Source organism: Macrotis lagotis, chromosome X (assembly GCF_037893015.1).
Source record: "Macrotis lagotis isolate mMagLag1 chromosome X, bilby.v1.9.chrom.fasta, whole genome shotgun sequence".
In the NCBI taxonomy this organism is placed as follows: domain Eukaryota; kingdom Metazoa; phylum Chordata; class Mammalia; order Peramelemorphia; family Peramelidae; genus Macrotis; species Macrotis lagotis.
The window spans coordinates 602,035,783-602,057,524 of NC_133666.1; the positions used below are offsets into that span (position 1 = coordinate 602,035,783).

Sequence of the window (21,742 nt, forward strand, 5' to 3'; positions counted from 1 at the left end):
CAGTGCCTAGAATAGGGTCTGGAATCTATGTAATGAGTGTTTAATCAATGTTTATTGACTGGTAAGCAAGGACACTTATCACATATAGCCTTATCCTATGAATATGTACTTACTCTGTGGTAAGCATTTCCAAACATAGCTGGGCAGTTTCTCATATTACAGACACAGTCCTTTACCAGGTCAATATTCAAAGACTTTCCAACTAGAAAGAACCTGTGTTTCACTAATATGGTCTTTCTAAATCCAGGGCCACTTGCACATAATAAGACACTGAGTGGCAAAATATTGCCAAGGCATTTATACATTTTATGAGTTAAATATTCAAAAAATGTCAATGCATAAGAATTCTCAAAAACAGTCATATATTACAACAGATTATATGACTCTTGCTAAAGATCTAACTAGTACCATCTTTTACAGTTTTCAGAGCAAATATAGATATTATCTATATACATGGGTTTATGTTTATGTACATATGTATATAGATACATTTGTACAATTATATTTTCATATGCACACACATTAGCATATGCACACACAGCAATATAAAATATGTCTTACTAATATAAATTATGAAGTTATATGAAAAGAACTAAGAAGAGCAAAAGTGTGATCCTTCCCAACACAATAAAACACAATATGGTAGTCTTCCTCATAGATTAATGATCACTATCGAAGGATCAGAATATAGCTAAAGGATTGATGTAGGAGTAATACTCCCTTCTGCTTACAGTTATCCTTTGGTTTGTGGCTACAGTGGCTATTGCAGAGTCTAGGACTGTTCACTGCACTGCCTCTTACACACAGGCTTGACAGCCCATTTCTCATTGCTACATAACACTGTTATCATCCATAACAAACAGTATGTTTGAAATACCCTTTTGTACAAGGCACAGGGCAGCTTCTGTACTGCATAAATTCACTGAACAGAATCCCTGACCCACTAGGATCTTTAACAATTTAAAGCAATCAATGAAGATGCAGGCATTGAGAGTATATACAAACAAATCAAATGAATAAATAAAAATAACCACATTAAGTAACAGAATCTATTATTGTTGTGGGGGTTAACAGGCTATAAGCAGTATGGATTTTTTTAACCATAATAAAAATACTATGTCTCTGTAATGGAAGAAGAGACTAAAGAGTTTATAAACCTTCAATTCCAGTTGCTGCTGTTATGATCCATGAAATCTGACTCTTATGTACCAATAAGAAAACAAAAAGGAGTATCTGTTGCTAATTTGAAAAATATACTTTGTGAAAACTGAGCACCCATTCCATTCTAGGATTCATTCTGATCTTCTACATCTTCTTACCTTGAAAGAGGCATGCTGTTCCATGTGGCGCAGGAGTTGTGGCTTCTGAGCAGCTGTATAGTCACACACCGTACACTTAAATTGTTTACCTGAAATGACAGTATCAGACAAAGTGAGATGGAGCTTATCCTCGACCTATACCAATAAAATCAGCAGTGCCAAACGTGGGGGTGCCTTGCTCAGCAGAAGGAGAAACTCTTTTAGCCCAGGTGGTTCTAGAAGCATAAATAGGATTAAAGAACTTGAAATGGAATGAAAAAAGGAGGTACCTCAAAGATACATGCTGCAGCTTACAAAGCACATTCCCATATGATATCTTATTCGACCTGTACAACAAGGTATTATATAGTCACCTTATTTGAGGGAAACAGAGAATCTAACAATTAACCACCATAGCTAGCAAATGGCAAGCTTTATTTCCTAATTGAAGTTCCTTAACCAGCCCTGCATACATTCTCTCTTTCTATTCTAGATAGTCCTAAGAAATTTGGCTTCTTGGAATGTATAGGAGAATCAAGACAAACAAGAAAACAAGTCCTCTACTATTCACAAGTTGTGAAATTAAAGTTGCTAATAATATTAGCAATGATGCTCATAATAGTATGATTAATATATTGGATATGCATCATTCTTTGTTTCAGAAGAGCCAGGACTATTTAATGTCACAGTTGCTCTGCAACAATTCAACTAAGTACACATTTTCTCAGTTGACAATGAAAAATAAGTTTGACAAAGAAAGGTACTCCCAGAATAAGAACTAGAGAGAAAGAGAGAAAGCAGTTTTGGCCCTTAATATCAAAAGCAATTCTCATCCCACCCCACCTACTACTTGGGAGAGGAAAAATCAAGAAGTAGTGAAGCCTACTTTTTTTTTGTCCTAAAGAAGTAACAGCAAAAGATACACTCAGGTGACTTTGGTCAACTTCATGTCTCAATTCCTTTTCAGAAAAATTAGATTTGATTTAGATAACCACTAAAGTCCATTCCAGCTTTAACATTCCATGCTCAAGCAATCTCTGCACACAATAATAAACAGTAGATATGATGTTTGCTGCCCAACAACTTCAGGAACAATACCAGAAACAGAACAGAGGTCTGTATATGTTTGTAGATCTGACCAAGGCCTTTAATACCATCAGTCATGAGGGTTTATGGAAAATTAGATAAAAATTTGGTTGCCTGTAGAAATTTCTCAGTATTGTACATCAATCTCATGATGGTATGCATGCCCAGATTCTAGATAGTGAACAATGCAATCAAAATTTCCCATTCACTAATGGAGTGGCACAAGATGTGTCCTTGCTCCCATACTTTTTAGCATGATGTTTTCAGCCATGTTATCAAACACCTTCACTGAGGATGACCATGGCCTCAAGGTCAGTTACCACACTGTTAGCAAATTCTTCAACTTGAAAAGACTACAAGCCAAGACCAAAGTGGAGAGAGTGTTGGTACGTGGTCTTCTGTTTGCAGATAATTGTGCCCTCAATGTAGCTTCTGAAGCTGAGATACATCAGATATTGTTGGTGTAAAGATGTATTTCAAAGTGTTTTTTAAAAGCTTTTATTTAATTTAATAATTAAAATAAGTAAATGTATTTTAGTTCTCTAATTATAATTACCATGCAAGGTGACAAATTCTAGTCTGATATTTGGCCAAGGGCATACACTAAATTTGAACGAGCACAATATGAAAACTACCACTTGGAAAGCATAAAATTAAAACATTTAAGAAAACAACATAAACTACAGATTTTTGTGAAACCTCTTTCATCTATATAGCTGCACAGTTTCTTTGTATTTATGGTACCCCTTCACAAATTCAAAAAATTTTTAACAAAAAGTTATGAAATACTATGTTCTTAGAACTGGGCTAAGTATTGGAAAAATGAAAAATTTATCTGAAGATCCATCTCTGCTTTCATTGAGTTAAACGTCTCTTGCCTTCATACCTATAAGTGGCAATACCAATCAAAATTCAATTAAGTATTCATAAAGTACCTACTATGTTTTTTGCACTATGTTAGGCATTAATGATGCAAAGAAAAAGAAAATCAAACAATCCATGCTCTCAAAAAGATTATTTAGGGGCGGCTAGGTGGTGTAGTGGATAAAGCACTGGCCTTGGAGTCAGGAGTACCTGGGTTCAAATCCGGTCTCAGACACTTAATAATTACCTAGCTGTGTGGCCTTGGGCAAGCCACTTAACCCCATTTGCCTTGCAAAAAAAAAAAAAACCTAAAAAAAAATTATTTATACCGTTTACATAAATAATGAGTATTCTTAGGCAAGCTAATGAGTTTGATATTAGTAATGATAACTTATGTCAACTAATTAATAAGTAGTCATGCTCACCATATTCATAAAGAAAAAGGAAAAAAGTGAAAAAGGTCAGTCAATAAATATTTTGTTATAGTATCATTCTAATGGAAGAGCAGAACATGTGCTAAAATAATGTCATAAAGTGGAGAAAACTAATTATCTCACTAAAGATCAAGAGACCACCATTATGCTGAGTCCTGACAAAACAAACTGTATAAAAAAGGGAAATACAAACTGTACAAACTGTATAAAAAAGGAAAATACAAATACATTTATGATATTACATACTAGCAAATCATCATTTCTCTTTGACTCTGAATCGCTGCATTAAAAAATTGCCAACACTTTTACAAAACCACTGACAGTTCTTATAAAGGAGAGTTATGACACAAGATCTTTTGTTATCTAATTAAAATGATGAAAATCTGATTCATTTCTAATCATAAAAAGTAATAACTTGGAGCTATAATTTTGTTTTTTGTAATGACAATCCTCAGGGAAATAGATGATACTGAATAACTTTTTTGTTCAAAAGTTAGACTGACACCAAATGGTGAGCAGTCGAATAGGAAATGTTTAAATCTGCAAATAATGAACAAGGATAAAAATAAGAAAATAAGGAAGAGACAAAAGGAATAGAATGTACAGCAGCACTTTCAAAATTCCTTGACTTGTTACATATCATTTTGTCTATTACAGAGGAACACAGGGATGCTGGTAATATTGGCATTACTCAATTCCATTTATTGAATTAGAAATCCTCCAAACCCCAAGGATTCAAAGGCTATGTCTATAACCTATAAATTGCAACTTCTACCATAGAAAGACTGCCAGAACAGGCCTGATGTCCCACTATTTATGGTTAAGAATGGAGAAGTACATCCTCAGAAAGCTGCCAGTGGTGATCTTTCTTTTTTACAACTCTGAACAACAGACAAAAATGCAAGAAGCCTTAGTCATGTGTAGCTTGTTTCTTCTTTTACAGCCACCATGCATAAGCAGGAGGAAGGGGAATAGAATGTGTTAAAAATCACTCAGTCTGCTATCCATCTACAAACATCTCTGATCAGTGATAAGAGAGCTGAGACAACACTTGTTGAATGGAACTGAATATATTTCTATATAATACATTCTGCAAAGGTACAGCAACCAGGAAGGCAGGACTCTGGGCTCTCCTTGGAGAAGCAAAGAAAGCAGTTAGCAGAATTAATTTCATTGTACACTGAGAGGACATCAGAAATGATCGATGTGAAATATATTTATCATGCCTTTCAGTGCTCAAAATGAAAGGATGCTGATAACTACCATATAAGGTGATGACAACAAATGCATTAACATTTTACTGCAGAAGCAAAGAAATTCCAGGATAACACAAATATCTAAGAACTTCGACAGTAAGTCAATATATACTTTGATGTTTAGTGACTTTAATACAAAAAAATCATTCCATGGGAGAAGATAAAGATATCTTTGAAGTGGACAGAATGCCTGGCCCAGAATCAGGAAGGCCTAAGACAAGTCAATCCAGCCTCAGACACTCAACATGTTTAGCATAATGACTGGCACATAGTATGCTTAATATCTATTGATTGATTAATTGGTTGATCCTGAACAAGTCACGTAACCCTGTTTGCCTCAATTTCCTCATTGGTAAAATGGCACTCCCTCTCTGGTTTGTTACAAGGATAAAATCAGATAATAACCACAAAGTAACTGGCACATAATAAGCACTACAAAATGTTGGATTTCATTATCATTATCATCATTATTATTAAATGAAAGGTTCTAATATCATGTTGATTTCTCAGAAGTTTTATGCCAGTATAATTATATATTATCAGCAAAAAAATAAAATGAAGGTGCTAAACATAATGAGCTCTAAATCAAATTGCAAAAATGAAAATGAAAATCTATATTATAATAGACAAGAAACAAGAAGGCATAGAATTAGCAGTCATTTCTTAGTTTACTGTCTAGTTAGCAATCACATTACTGACTAAACAAAGTAAAAACTAAATTAGAAGAAATGATAGCGTGAGAGCAAGACATTTAGTGGGTTTACCATATCCCCCAACTCAATCTATTTAAGTTAGCAAATAAAGAAAAAAAAAAAACAATGGACAAAAGTAAAGACATTGACTCTGTCATCATTTCTTAGAAAAGTTTAGCCCAATTCAAAATGAAACAGAGGAGTATGAAAGTTTCTAGAAACCATATCAACCATCATTTTGCCAAACAGAGAAACATGAGAGTTAAGGGCAACAATCATTCGGGATACAAGCTTATCTGCAAAATATGGTGGAGGATAATAGAAGGTCACAGCAATAACACTCATCAAACAAAAAAAAGCATTTTTAGTAGGGAAAATACCATCAAATTCACATAAGTCAGTGCTTCCTAAGAATACATATAAATGAATCTGGGAGAACCACAAATATACATGAAATTTAACAGAAATAGTACCATTTGAATAGAGATTTATTTTCATCAACAATGACAATGGGATCATCCATCAAATTTGGATTCTAGGATTACTTCATCCTGATGTCACATGGAAAGAAGTGGTATTATATTTAAGAAGATGAAGTCAAGGAACATGACAGAATCTTAAAAAATAAAAGAAATTTGTGACAGAGGAAGTAATTTTCAGATATGTTATTAAAGATGTACAGGAATAGGGGCAGCCAGGTCATGCAGTGGATAGAGGACCAATCCTGGGGTCAGGAGGACCTGAGTTCAAATCCAGCCTCAGATATACACTTAATACTTTCTTAGTTGTATGACCATGGGCAAGTCACTTAACCCCATTGCTCTGCAAAAATTATAAAAAAAGATATACAGGAATCAATTTTTGAGATTAAAAAACAAAAAACAAAAAAGGAATTATCATAAGAAACTAGTATTCTGATAGGTATGATAAAAATGCCAACTCAGAAAAGGATAAAATAAAAATATTTGTCCTTTATTTTCAAAAAAGACCTTGGCATCAGGAAGGGATGCCATGACAAGCACATGAATTGGATTGGGGCAGGGGGTTATGCTAAGTCACCAGCCTCACTTTCTCTCCAGAGTCATCTCAGTCCAGTGGCCTAATATGAATTAGGACAACTGGAGATAGCCCTGGATGTGAGAAAATAAGGGTTAAATGACTTGCCCAAGGTCACACAACTAGTAAGAGTCAAGTGTGTGAGGCTGGATTCAAACTCCTGTCCTTTTGACTCCAAGGCTAGTGCTCTATTCATTACACCATCTAGTTGTCTCAGAAAAGGAAAGCCAAGATAAAATGGTCTTAAATCCAAAAAGACCACTTAGAAGAGTTCAAAAAGGATTTAAAAATCAAAGAAGAGAAGAAGAAAACTGGAACAAAAGAAATGGGAGTCATTTATAAATTATGAAAAATTTACTGAATAAAATAATAACTTTAAAAGTAAAATTAGCCAAATGAAAAAAGAATTCAATTCCATTAAAAATAAAATTAACCAAATGGAAAAGAAAATCCAAACTCTAAAAAATTATAATTAGAGAAATAGAAACAAATGACTCTATGAAAATCCAAGATTCCATTAAATCAAAACAAAACATTGAAAAAAATAAGAAATGGAAAATAGATCCAGAAGAGATAATTTATCAATGATTAGTCTACTCGAAAGCCATGATCAGAAAAAGAATCTGGACAGTATCATACATGAATTCATCACAAAAAAACTGCCCTAATATTCTAAAACAAGAAGATAAAATAATCCTCAAAAGAATCCATCAATCATGCCCAGATAGAGACCTCCAAATAAAAACTCCAAGAAATATTGTAGTCATATTTCAGAATTCTCAATTAAAGGAGAAAATACAGCAAGCTGAAAAAAAATAAGCAATTTAAATACCACAGAGACACAGTCTGTACTACACAGGACTTCTCAGTTTTAACATTAAAGGATCAGAGGATCTGAAGTATGATATTCTGGAGGACAAAGAACTTGGACTACAACAAAAATCAACTACTCTAGCAAAATTTAACATATTCTTTAAGGGGAAAAGATGAATTTTCAATGAAATAAGAGAAATTCCATATTTACCTGATAAAATTTGATCTTCAAATACAAGACTCAAGAGATATGTAAAAATGAGAAATAAGAAAATGAGGAAAAAAATCTAAGTCAATAAGACTAAACCATCTACATCTCCACACGGAATTTGTAACTCTTGAGAACTGTATCTCTTAGGAGAGTAGAAAGGAACATAATTAGACAGAGGAACATAATTAGGCAGTGCGTATAAATGGATCATGATGTAATATACTTTAGCTCATGAAGGCTATATTTCTATTGGATGGTTGGAGGGAAGATACTAGAACAGAGGGTGGGAGTATAAATTGATCATGATGGTGTTAATGTTTATGACTCCTGAGAATTGCATTTCTATCAAGATAGTTGAAAATCATATACTTTGACAGAGGGTGACAGAGAGTGGGATACAGGACTGGTATATTTCAATTAATAAATGAAAAAAGGATTATACTGGGAGAAAAAAGAAACAATAGAGGATAACACCACAAAAAGAGGTACAAAAGACTTTTTTTATAGCAGAGTGAAAGAAGGGTGAGTGTAAACAATGAGTACAGATTTGGATCAAAGAGGGAATGATATACATTTCTAATTGGGTTTAGAAATTTATCCTATCCTACAAGGAGGTATGAGAAAAAATGGATAAGAACAGTGTGACGCATACAAGAAAAATGCAAATGAGGGAAGATGGGATGAAGAGAAAAAGTTCTGCATAAATTATGCCAGTGTAGCCAGGGCTAGAGGAAGTACAGAGACCCAGGAAGCAATTTTCACAGATAGTGTTTCTAGAGTGTAGAGAGAACTGGGTTAAATTTATAAAAATACAAGTAAGTCATTCATCATTGATAAAATGGTCAGAGAATGTGAATTGGCAATGTTTCAGATGAAGAGTTTAAGGCTATCTGTGGTCATATGAAGAAATGTTCCAAATCATTAGTGATCAGAGGGATGCAGATTGGAATGGCTGTGGGGTACCACCTCACATCTATCAGACTGGCTAAAAATGACAAAAAAAAAACAAAATGGAAAATGACCAATGTTGGAGGGGTTGTTGGAAGGTTGAGACACTGGTGCACTGTTGGTAGAGTTGTGAACTGATCCACCTGATCTGGAGAGCAATTTGGAACTATGCCCAAGGAATGATGAAACTGTGTAAGTCCTTTGATCAAGCAATACCCCAAAGAGATCATAAGAAGGGGGAAGGGGCCTACATTTTAAAATCATTTATATCAGTTCTTTTTATAATGGCAAAGAATTAAAGTTTGAGGAAATGCCCAGCAAATGGGGAACAGCTTAACAAGTTATGGTATATGAATACTATGGAGTACTATTGTTCTATAAGAAATTATGAGCAACTGTACTTAAGAAAAGCCTGGAAAGACAAGCATGAACAGATGATGAGTGGAGAATAGAACCAGGAGAACATTGTGCCCATTAACAACACTGTGAGATGATCAACTATGATGGACACAACTCCTCTCAGCAGTTCATTGAACAAGCACAATCCTAAGAGGCTTGTTATGAAAAACGCCATTCACACCCAAAGATAAAAGTGTACAAACTGAATGCAGAATAAAGCATAATGTGTTACTTTGAAATATTTATGTTGTTTCTTTCTCATGATTTTCTATTTTCCCCTTAGTACTAATTCTTCTATCTGAAATATTTATGTTGTTTCTTTCTCATGATTTTCTATTTTCTCCTTAGTACTAATTCTTCTATGACAACATATCCAATATGGAAATATGTTAAATGCAATTGCACATGTACAATCGATGTGAGATTGCTGCCATGGGAAGGGGGGAAGGGAAGAGAGGGCAACAGAAAAATGCGAAACTCAATAATTTGCAAAAGGATGAATGTTAAAAACTATCTTTGAATATAATTGGAAAAACAATTTTAAAAATAAAGAAACTGGTTTTAAAAAAGTATATTAAGGGAATACACCAAAGTTTTTTAAATAGAGAAGCAATTATATAGAAAAATGTATGTATTTAAGCCAACAATAACTGATAATAGAAATGGTATTTGTAAAACTAATAAAATAAATATTCACACATCTCTGACAAACCATTGGTAATTCTGTTCAAAAATACCTTAAGTGTTGAATCAAATGATTTGTAAAATAAGGAAATATGAGCTTGCACAAGTTATCCATATTATTTGGGAGATGTTTTGCACAATTCCAACAAAAGGAGGATTTCCTACTGGTCACTAGGTTCTTCATATATTCTTATTCACAGATAACATCAAATTATTTGCTTTGAGTTTGGGATACTATGGAATCCACTCAATAAAGTCCACAAGGACACAATATGTGTGTGTGTGCGTGTGTGTGTTTGTGTGTGTAGATCTGATTGCTCTAACCATTCATACCGCAAATACAAGGTTAGTCAAAAAATTCTATGACATTCAACTTAATGGACCGTCTATTGTTCATATAAACAGATAAACACACACACACATATATGTATACATATACATATACATATACATATATATATATATATATATATATATATATATATATATATATGTATCTTGTGTAAAGACTCAAGAGCCCAGACATAAGAGATTTGTATCTAGAAGGGTCCTCAATGATCTTCTTCGCCTACATTATCCTTTTAAAGATGAGGAAACTAAGCCTTAGGAACATTAAATGAATTCGGTCAAATCTAAATTGCTATTGGGTCCAGCTCATCAAGACTTCATATAGGATTTTCTAGGTAAAAATATTAGCATGCTTTACCATTTCCTTCTCCTGATAATTTAACAGACAAGGAAACTGGGATAAACAGGGTTAAGTGATTTACCCAAGGTCACACAATCAGTAAGTGTCTGAATCCAGATATGAACTCCAGAAGATGCGTCTTCCTGACTCCCAGTACTCTATCCATGGAGCCATTTAGCTGATCCTGGTCAAAATTAACCAGGTCAATTAGTCAAAAGTCAAAAAAGCACATATAAGTAGAATAAGAAATAATTCAACTCTTTCTACAATACCCTATTTCTTCTCAGCAGATGGATAAAAAAGGGGAGCCACAATTGAATAGATATCAGAAGATATCAGATTTGAGTACATCTGGAAATTATCATGCTCTCCAATGATTCCAGATTTATTATATCACAAAAGTCTGTGACTTGAACACCAATATCCTCTCTGGGATGCCATGTGGCCTGCCACATATGTGAAAGATACAAAATGAGTGAGTTGAGCTATCTAGCTTGTGTTCACTACAACACTAATTCATGGTCTAATTCTTCTATGGCCTGGGACACTCGATAAACACTTTTTTTAGAACTGTCTAAAACAAAGGAATAAATTAATTCTGAATGAAAATCTAAGAGGCTTTCCTTTAAAAGTATACTCAATAAGCTTTAATATATTGATCTAGGGCATATTTTTTTCCTCTCAAGAATAGTATATTAGATAGTTGAGATTGCTGAATAAGTTATTTTTGGATAACAACTAACATTTATATATCACTTTAAAATCTGCAAAAGACATATATATATTTCCTTACTTGATCCTCAAAACAATCCTATAAGGTAGTTGCTGATATGACCATTTTACAGATAAGGACACTGAGATAGAGAAGTTAAGAGACTTGCCCAGGGTCACACAGCTACAAAATATCTGAGGAAGTATTCACATTTGCATTTTCCTGATAAATGAAGTATTACTAAAGTATATTCTGGTTTTCTTTTTTACAGGAGAAAATAATTGGAGCTCTTTACTTTTGCTTTATTAGATGACATTTCATTTTACATTTAGCCATAGGATTTCTCATTATGAGAGAAGACAAAAACAGGCACTCCCTCCACTCAAATTCAATTTCCATATTCAGTTTTCCACTTGCCTAATTACTGCCTGTTCCAGAATGCTTGAAGACTGAATAATTCCTCTTTGTAAATTGTGCAAGAAAACTTTTCCTTGAATCAAGTATGTGGTAAGGGAAGTAGGAAGGAACCAAAAGAACTAAGGGTATTGAACTTAAAAGAGTTTTTATTTTATGATTTACTTTGATTACACAGTAAGTCTACCTGCTTCAATTAAACTGTCTACTATATTATGAGTTCTTATAATCACTGGGGATGAGAGGGGGAATAGGACTCTGGAACTCAAAACTAATTTTAAGCTTTTATTAAATATCAGGTAAAGTAAAAGTATTTCCGTTTCAAAGATCTATAATCCCATGAATGAAAATATTCCTTTCATTAATGGTGATCATAGTCCTCACTATATAATTTCATGAGAAGTCATGACCAAAAATATTCATCATTTAAGGTTACCACTGTTATAAGCCTCCCCAAACTCAGCAAGGTTTTGCCAGGTTCTCATTCAATGCCTTCAGACTTGTAAGAGTCAGTCACTTCCACATCAGTTTTCTTTTGTTATCTTTCCCTCCCTCAGATAATATGCATGTTGTTTCCCCAATGACCATACAATTGTATTGCCTTCAGCATAGATCTTTTCTCTAGATACTTGATTTAGTCTTACTACTTTTTCTGCACCTCATGAACTGTGATGTTAGGGTCCAAGCATGTTAGTTCCTTTAAACTTGAGAGGAAAAAAAAACTGTTGAAATGGTTTATGAAAATTTTTTTCCACTTTTATTTGTTATTCATCTCTGAATGCCCTCAGGGTGACTTTGTGGGAATGACTCTTTTAATGATGTATTTTATCCCTACTTTTCTTCTGAGTTCTTTGTTGGTTATTTGATTCAGGTTGGGTATACCCACCTTCAGTGTAATCATCATTTTAAGTTCTTCAGCAGTGATATTCCATGGTCATAAAGTAACATCAAAAATTGTTAATATTGAAAAGATAAGCCTTTGCTTTCAAGGGAAGCTTGAAGTCACTAGAAAATCTTTTGTCATTTCCTGAGGATGGAGGAAATTTGAGATGGGTATGAGAGGAAAAATAATGACATATTGATTTTAAGATGTCTATAAAATATCCAATAGGGAGTTGGTAATGTGGGACCTAACTCCAGAGGAGAGATGATATTCAAAATCTATAAGATAAGAGAGAGTAGAAGCAGAAAAGAGAAGAGGACCCAAAATAGAGACCTAGGAGATATCCACAGCTAGTAGATATGACATGAATGATGAAAAATAAAAAGAGACAAAGAAGGGGACATGTAGGAGGATAACCAAGTGAAAATATTGTCTTAAAAACACAGAGAAGGAGAAAATATTTTAGAGGAGTTAGTGATAAAGCATCAAATGCTGCAGAAAGGTCAATAAGGAGGATGGAGAAGAAACCATTAGATCTGGCAAATAGGAGGTCATTGGTAATGTTGAAGAGAGTGGTTTCAGTTGAATGAAGAGGTTAGAAGACAGATTTCAGAGAGTTTATAGGAAAGCTGACCTACAGCTAAGATATAGTCATTTTTAAATGAAATTTACATGGAGGTTTAAAAAAAACCCAGTTGTTTCCATATCTGTGCATGAGCACTGACTTGATATCTTCATCAGTTGAGCCTTGTTTTCCCAAGGAATTCAAAACATTTTATTAGATTTTCTAAAAGACTCTCATGGCATTCCCAGAAAACAAAAAATATGCTTCTATCACAAATCAGAACGTGGGGTCAAAAGCATATAGCTTATTCTAAATTGCATAATAAGTCAGCAAGGAGCTTTGATCACTGGGCCTTCAGCACAGAACTCTTGGAAATAAGCCAAGATTCAGACTACAATTTTATATGACACAGCTATGTATTTGTGTTATCAGGGCACAGTAAGGCATGACAGGAGAGTATGCAGGGCTGAGATTCAGCCAGTCAGTCAACAAGCCTTTGTTAAAGCACCCATTATGAGCTCGAATGGTGAAAAACAGTCCCTACTCTCAAGGAACTCACATTCTAAATGGGAAGAAAGCAAGCAAACAAGATATACACTGGATAAATGGGAGAAAATTTTATTGACAAAATCATAACCACTTAACCATTTGAAAGCATTAAGGGCTTTAGGGATAAGAATTTTTTTTCTTGAACCTTGCCATCTGTCCCCAAACTGCTCCCATCAATGACTTATAACCTTTCCAACTTTCTTCCAGATGAACATTTTTGTCTTTCCTGACAACAGCATGAGTTCATTGAGAACAGAGACTGTGTCATTCTTTCTCTTTAACTCCAACATTTGGTTCAGTTTCTGACAATAAATGCTTTGTTGAATCAATCATGTAGGAGAAAGCATTTGAGATGAATTTTGAAGGAAACTAGAGATTCTAAGAGAGATTTTTCTCTAAGAGAAGAAGAGGAGGTGCATATGCTAAGAGAGGAAACAATCTGGTCAAAGACTAAGATGGCAAGTCATGTATAAGAAACTGTAAGCAATATGGTAGGACCAGAGACCTCATGAAGGAGAATAATGTATGAACCTGAAAAAAAAGTAAGTTGGAGCCAGGTGGTAAACGGCTTTAAGATTTTTGAGATATAAACTTAAGAATCACTAAAGCAACTCCATTCCATGTTCAGAGTTAGGCATAAAAATCTATTGTAGTTTACAAATCCCATGGACTTTCAAATTCAGTTTTTAGATAATTAAAACAGGCTAAATGGATTTTAAGAATCTAAGTTATTGAGACTTTCCTCTCTTTAAATAATCTCAGGGTAATAAATATCAAAGAATTCTAACCAAAATTTAGTAAATAACAGAAAAAATTTCCCAACAGACTGCCATTGAAAACTAGTTGAAAATAAACTTCATTGTGATATGGTATGAAAAAACACAGACCTTAGAGTCATCAATATGGAGAAACATGGTGTCTTGAAGAGAAGACTTAAAAGAATGGGATATTTAAGTATCTGAAAGATAGAAGATGAATTATACCTATTTCCTTGAGCCCAGATGAAAAACTAGAACCAGTGGGTGGAAGTTAGATTTAAACAAAAGTTAAATCTAGGTTGTTGTAAGGAAAAATTTCAAAACAATCAGATTATGGAATTATGGAATCCCATTATGGAATGAGATTGGAAAGATCTTCTTACTAGAAGTTTTCAAGAAAAGACTAGATAACTACTTGTTGAATATGCTACAAAATGGATTCTTCTTCACACATGAGTTAGACACAATGGACTTTGATGAAGCCTTCAAACTCTTAAATTCTGTGACTGTAATTCAAAGTTACCTGAGCATAAGAACTGTGTCTAATTCATCTTTGAATCTTTCTCAAATTCCATGGGGAGACCATAAGACACCCAGGGTGTACATACTGACAGCCAAAAGCATCCTTACCCCTTATTTTCCCTTTGCCTGATCCCAAATCAATCCCCCAGCAAGAACTGCCAGAAGAACTGTGGGAAGAGAATGTTCTCCCTTCATCCTTTCTCCAAGGTGCTAGTCAGAAAGAGTTCTATGGATGTTCACAATATTTGAGTAAGCTGAGTGACAAATTAGAATTCTTCCACTTAGAAGGATACTATCTGCTCTGCCAAGGAATCCTGTAGTTCTTCAAGCCTTCCCATCTGGTGTGCTACAATTGACTCCAAAATCCCTTTGAATCCACATTAGACTGTGAATTCCCTGCTAATTCTCTGCCCCACCCAAGCTTTATTTGTAGCCAACACTAAGCATGGTGCCTGGCACATAGAAGTTACTTTAGAACTGTTTGTTGACATGACTTATTTATTTATTTTTATTTTAGAAATACTTCTATTTTTATTTCTTTCTCATTTTGTACAATTTTTTTTTCATTTTAATTTTGTTTCTTCCAATTACATATAAAGGTAGTTTTCAATATTCATTTTTTGTAAGATTTTGAGTTCTGGATTTTTCTATCTCCCTCCCTTCCCTCCCTCTTTCCCAGGACTGAGAAAAATCTGATATAGGCTAGATATGTACAATCATATTAAACATATTTCCAATTTGGTCATATTGTGAAAGGATAATGAGAAGGAAAGGGTAAAAAAGCAAGAGAAATGAAAAAACAAAACATTTTTTAAAAAGTTTAAAATGGGTGGCAGCTAGGTGGTGCAGTGGATAAAGCACCTGGCCTGGAGTCAGGACACTTGATAATTACTTAGCTGTGTGGCCTTGGGCAAGCCACTTAACCCCGCTGACTTGCGGAAAAATAAGTTAAAATGGTGTAAACAGGGACTCTAATGCACTGTTGGAAGAATTATAAATTGATCCAGTCATTCTGGAGAGCAATTTGTATCCAAAGAACAATAAAACTGCACACCCTTTGATCCAGAAATACTGTGAGATCTGTATCCCAAAAAGATCACAAGGGGTGGGGGAGAGATTCACATGTCAAAGAATATTCTGTGCTGTCTTTTTTAAGAGGTAAAGAATTAGAAATTGAGGGGACGTCCATCACTTGAGGAATGGCTGAACAAGTTGTGGTATATGAATATAATGGAATATTATGACTCTATAAGAAATGATGAGTAGGCAGATTTCAGAAAAAAACCTAAACTGATGCTGAGTGAAGTATGCAGAACCAGGACATAAGTAGAACAAGGAGAATGAGATTGAAAAGATCTCCTTACTAGAAGTTTTCAAGAAAAGACGAGATAACTACTTGTGGAATATGCTACAAAAAAAAGGATTCTTCTTCACACATGAGTTAGGCTCAATTGTCTATGATAAAGCCTTCAAAGTCAAATTCTGTCACTGTAATTCAAAGTTAACAGCAACACTGTGGGATGATCAACTTTGATAGACTTAGTTCTTCTCAACAAAAGTGATCAAAAGCAATTATAAAAATTTGCAACTGAAAATGTTCATGCACATCCTGAGAAAGAACTATGGAATTTGAAAGAGGATCAAGGAATACTATTTTCACCTTTATAAATTTGCTTTTTGCTTTTCTCCTATATGAGATTATTTGCTATCCTAGGGTTGGGGAGGGTGAAAGATGAGAGGGAGAAAACTTTACAAAAATGAATGCTAAAAAATTTTTCATTTAATTGGAAAAGGAAATTATAATTTTTCTTAAAAAGTGAAAATAGTATGCTGTGATCTATATTCAGATTCCATAGTTCTTTCTCTGAATTGGATGGCATTTTCCATCACAAATCTTTTAGAATTTCCATTGATCATTGTACCACTGAGAGGAATTACATCTATCATAGTTAATCATCATATAGTGTTGCTGTTACTGTATATAGTGTTCAGGTTTTGTTCACTTCACTCAGCATCAGTCCACTGAAGTCTTTCCAGATTTTTCTGAAATCCACCTGCTCATGATTTCTTACAGAGCAAGAGCTCCATGACATTTAAGTACCATAACTTGTTTAGCCATTCCCCAACTGATTGCTCAATTTCTAATTCTTTGCCAATGCAAAAAAGAGCAGCTATTAATATTTCTGTACATGTGGGTCTAATAGTACATGCTAAGGAACCCTTGTCATGGTCCCCTGATCTTGACACCATCCCTGCTGAATTCTGTTGTATGTGTTGTCTCTTCTAGTTAAGAGTCCCTTGAGTGCAGGGATTTTTTTTAATCTTTGCATTTATAGTACTAATTCTAGTGCCTGGCATATATTAAGAACTTCATTTAATAAATTTTTTTTCATTCTACATTTTTCATTCCTAGCACCTAGAACAAACACAATAAAAGTTTTTAAATATAAAAAACCTCTAAAAATAATTTCTTTATTCAATTTAAGACATGATGCTGGTCTAATTAATAGAGTGGTCAGATAACAATAATAAAATGTATTTGAAAATCTTATTATTTTCAAATTTCTATTCTGATGGCTCTAGCGGTTATTCAAATGGAAAAAGATAGCTCTTAAAGAGGAACTAAATTTGGAAAAGAAAAATAACTAGATTTTAAAGGTCATAATTTCCTTCATAAGAACAAGAAAAATTTGGCCCTCTTTCTAAAATATGAAATATTGAATATTCACCCATTCCATATGACAATAATCTTTCCTATGAATGTGCTGTCTGTCTACAAATGTGTACATACATATACACACAAACTTATGTATATATATATATATATATTAACTTAGATATAAAATAACAGTAAATAATTGCTAATATTCATAAAATATCATTGTGATAAACACTTTACAATTATTATTTCATTTGATCTTCTCCACATGGGGAGGCAGTTGCTATTATTAACCTCACTGTACAAAAGGGTTTAAGTGACTTGCCCAGGTCAAACAGTTAATAAGTATCTAGGACTGGATTTGAACTGTCTTCCCCATTACAGTACCAGTACTCTATTCCCTACACCAGCAAACTGTGAAATCAAGGTAAAAATGTATTTGCAAAACTTTTTTTTGTAATTTTGAAATGAATATCAGCTGGGGTTAACCAAGGAGGCAGCTGCCCTAGGATAAGACATGTCAGAAAGCACAAAGGATACTTTTAAATATGACTTTTTAAAAATTCACATAGCACTTTGAAAACTCTACAGAGTGTTTGGCAAACATTATTTCTTTGTTTATTATTGCTGTATAAAGAATAAAAGTCCAAGATGCAGCACCCATGGATGCATATTGAGGTAAGTACGGTAGCAGTTGCTGAAAGTGAAGACTGGATGCTTCCACTGGACAGAAACAAAGCTACAAATCCAAAGGAGGCTGGCACACTTCTAAATTCTGCTGAAGTCACAGGAATACACTGTCTTAGCTCAGGCCCTAGCAACAGAGCCACTTAGAGGCATAAAAAGGCAAAAGCTAATGGTTTACCCATTGTCTCAGTGGGGTTTAAACACAATTTCCTAAGACATTAAATCCCTCTCAGCCTAGGCTGCCTGCAGGACACTTGGTCAAGGAGCTAAGAGAGAACTTTAAATTTCATTGAAAATAATTATAGGGGTGGGTAGGTGGCACAGTGGATAGAACACCCACCCTGGAGTCAGGAGTACCTAAGTTCAAATCCGGCCTCAGGCACTTAATAATTACCTAGCTGTGTGGCCTTGGGCAAGCCACTTAACCCCATTGCCTTGCAAAAAAGAAAGAAAATAATTATAGACAATATAAAAAACTTGACAGTCTACCTGACAAGACAAGTTCAGGGACTTTATGAACATAATTAAAACACACTTTTCATACCAATAAAATTAAATCTAAACTGGAAAAACATTAATTGCTTATGGGAAGGCAAAGCAAATATAATGAAAAAATCAATTATAGTTAAATTAATCTATTCAGTACCATATCAATCAAACTACAAAAAAATTAATGTACAAATATAAAATATAAGAAGATTCATATGGAAGAACAGAAGGAATCAATATAAAAAATGTAAAGGAAAGTTTATATTATATCAAAATTACCAAGTTTCCAGTTTCTTGAGTGTTTCTTCTATCAAGTCTAAGGGTGAGGTACTGTCACCACATGCAGCACCTAAACAGGCTAAAGAATTGCAAAGGGTCTGCTACTTACCATCAGCAGTATGCAAGAGTTTGTGGCTTTTCAGTGTGCCTTTTGACTTGAATTTCTTGCCACACATATCACACAGATGTGTTTTCTCAGTGCTGTGCCTATTCATATGTGCCTTGAGGTTACTCTTGCTGCGGGTGGCATACTCACATAATGAACATTTGAAGGGTTTTACTCCTATCCAAAAGAAAACGGGAAAAAAGGCAGAATCTCCTTTTAAAATTATTGTTTTGAGAAACCAAGAGCATGTAAGAGACTGAGACTAATCTAGAAATGCTTGGGAGAGAAATGGAAAACCAGTTTCCTCCTCTAATGTCATCAAAGTGACTCTGGATTTTCAAAGACTTTGGCCACAAAGAAAATGTGTCACAGATCTTTGCAAGATAGAAAAACTTCATATACAACAAATTCGTTAGTTAGCAAGCATTTGCTACATGCCTACTATATGTCCTTTAGCCAAAAAAATGTAGCTTTACTTGTTGTAAACTTAGCTAGTCCCAAACTAGCTAAGTTTAGAAAAGTCCAATCAAGTGATGAATTATTTTGGTTTTAGTAACCCATTAGGGAGACACATAAATAAGGAATGGGAGGGAGGGGGCATACAAAATCTGTTATTTCAGAGGTACACAATATTAGTCATGCTGTCCTCGATGGCATCTTAAGATTTTTTTCATTTCTACATGTTCATATCCAACTAATTTAATTAATCCAAAGTATTAGAAGAAACAATACTAACATATGAGGACCCTCCTTGAAATGGTAATAATTAGACTATGCAGACTAACAAGCAAACAATAAAATGAATGACAAAATATTCAAAGGTCAGAATTTGATGCTAGGTAAATGAAGACTCTCAAGAAAAAAATCTTGATAACACAATATAAAATGATTCCAATGAATATGAAAATGGGGGTACATAGAAGACTGTTGAAAGCTCCCTGGAAAACTTAGATTTCAAAAGGACATGCTCCAAAAACATGGAAGCAAGAACAGATAACCACGGCTGAAAACAAAACAGTGGTACTGTCAAGAAGGCCAAGGCTTAGTATCAATCAATAAGCATTTAGTAAGTTTTTGTTTGTTTTTCTGTTGTCTTTTAGGTTTTTGCAAGGCAATGGGTTAAGTGGCTGGCCACACAGATAGGTAATTATTAAGTGTCTGAGGTCAAATTTGAACTCAGGTCCTCCTGACTTCAGGGCTGGTGCTCTATCCACTGTGTCACCTAGCCTCCCCTATTTAGTAAGTTTTTAAAGGACATAAGAGTTATATTCTAATGGAAGGAATGGAAGAGAGGACAGCATGAGATGAGGCTAGTAAAATGCAAATAAAGCCAAATGAAAAAAGGCTTTTAAAAATTGTGTTAAGTGTAAATATAGAAGTTAGTTTGCAACTTGTAGTATAAGATACCAGTAATGTATGACAACAATGTAGCCAACCCCTATTATACTTCTCTTTCCTCTACCAAGGAAAAAGATTCAACAAATAATAAAGTGGTTAACAAAAATGATAAAGAGAAAAAATAAATCCACAACAAGATGTGGTAGGACCTGCTTAGATGCCCCCCATAAATTCCAGTCATTCACATGAGATGAATCAAATTCCAAGCTAATCTGTAGCCTTGGTGGCTAATCTGCTGTCAGTGATCTTTATGGAACAGCAGAGAAGGAGGAAAGTTACAAAAGAAAAAGTGGTGAACAAAAATGACCCAATTTTCAAAAAGGGAAAAAAGGATTTTGTAGAAGACATTCATGCTCTAAGAAAGATCTGAACAAGTAAATGATGATGAGATCCTTTCCAACATTTTTGACTAAGTAGAGAAAAGAAAGGGAATGAGTTGTATAGTATTGATCAATCAATGGGAGTAGAAATATAAAAATTTGCTTCAAGGATTTCTCATTATGTGATCTACAATTTAAAAAAGGGGGGGAGAAAAGGTCTAATACAGCTATTCATTTTAATAATGAGACAAAAAATGCAGAATGAGAATAACATAGAAAAAGAAGATTTGTTGAGATCACTGATGATGTGAGATCCAAGAGAACTTAATTAAGTACATTTAGAAAGCTATGACTGATAGAAAATAGAGCTCAGGTTTTCAGCCTATTAAACTGATGGTGAATTTTTAAATATTTTAATAACTGTATTTCTCTAGAATTGTTTTCCTTTGTAATCTTATCTATTGATCTTATACACCCACATATACACACATATACATATACATGCATATATATTTATATTTATCATATGAACTTAAATACAGTACTCTGACATTCATAAAGAATCCATGGAATTCACCAGTCTGCCAAAGGAGTCCATGACACCCCCCAAAAAGATTAAGAAATCCTGAAAGAGAGAGGTGAAAGTAGCTTGACTATCAGGTGCTACTCTTTGGCAAAGACAAAGAAAGTCTGGTAGCATAGTATTTCAAATCTAATCTATAGTGCTTTAAACTAGAAAGGAAGGGAAACAAAGAACACTAAGAGGTATCTACATACCTAAGTACTATAGAGAGTAGCAACAATGTAAGAAAAGGAGATGTTCAGTAATTTAAAGGAGTGAAAAAGCAAGAAAAAAGCTAGCAAGAAAACAGGTAGCCTCAGATGACTTTATGAAGCTAGGTAGTAGAGTGGATTTAGCAATGCATTTGGAGTGTGGAAGACTTGAGTTAAACTTGCCTTGAATACTTAATG

At 34.1% G+C, this 21,742-nt stretch overlaps 1 protein-coding gene across 1 annotated transcript in view; it reads right to left on the reverse strand.

Annotated features, from left to right (window-relative positions):
* ZFAT (zinc finger and AT-hook domain containing) overlaps positions 1-21,742 on the reverse strand; it is a 284,095-nt gene that overhangs the window by 107,975 nt on the left and 154,378 nt on the right. The window contains exons 10-11 of the mRNA XM_074202542.1: positions 19,056-19,229; positions 1,320-1,408 (exon numbers count right to left, since the gene is read on the reverse strand). Coding sequence (XP_074058643.1) covers positions 1,320-1,408; positions 19,056-19,229 — 263 coding nt within the window. The remainder of the gene's footprint in view (positions 1-1,319; positions 1,409-19,055; positions 19,230-21,742) is intronic.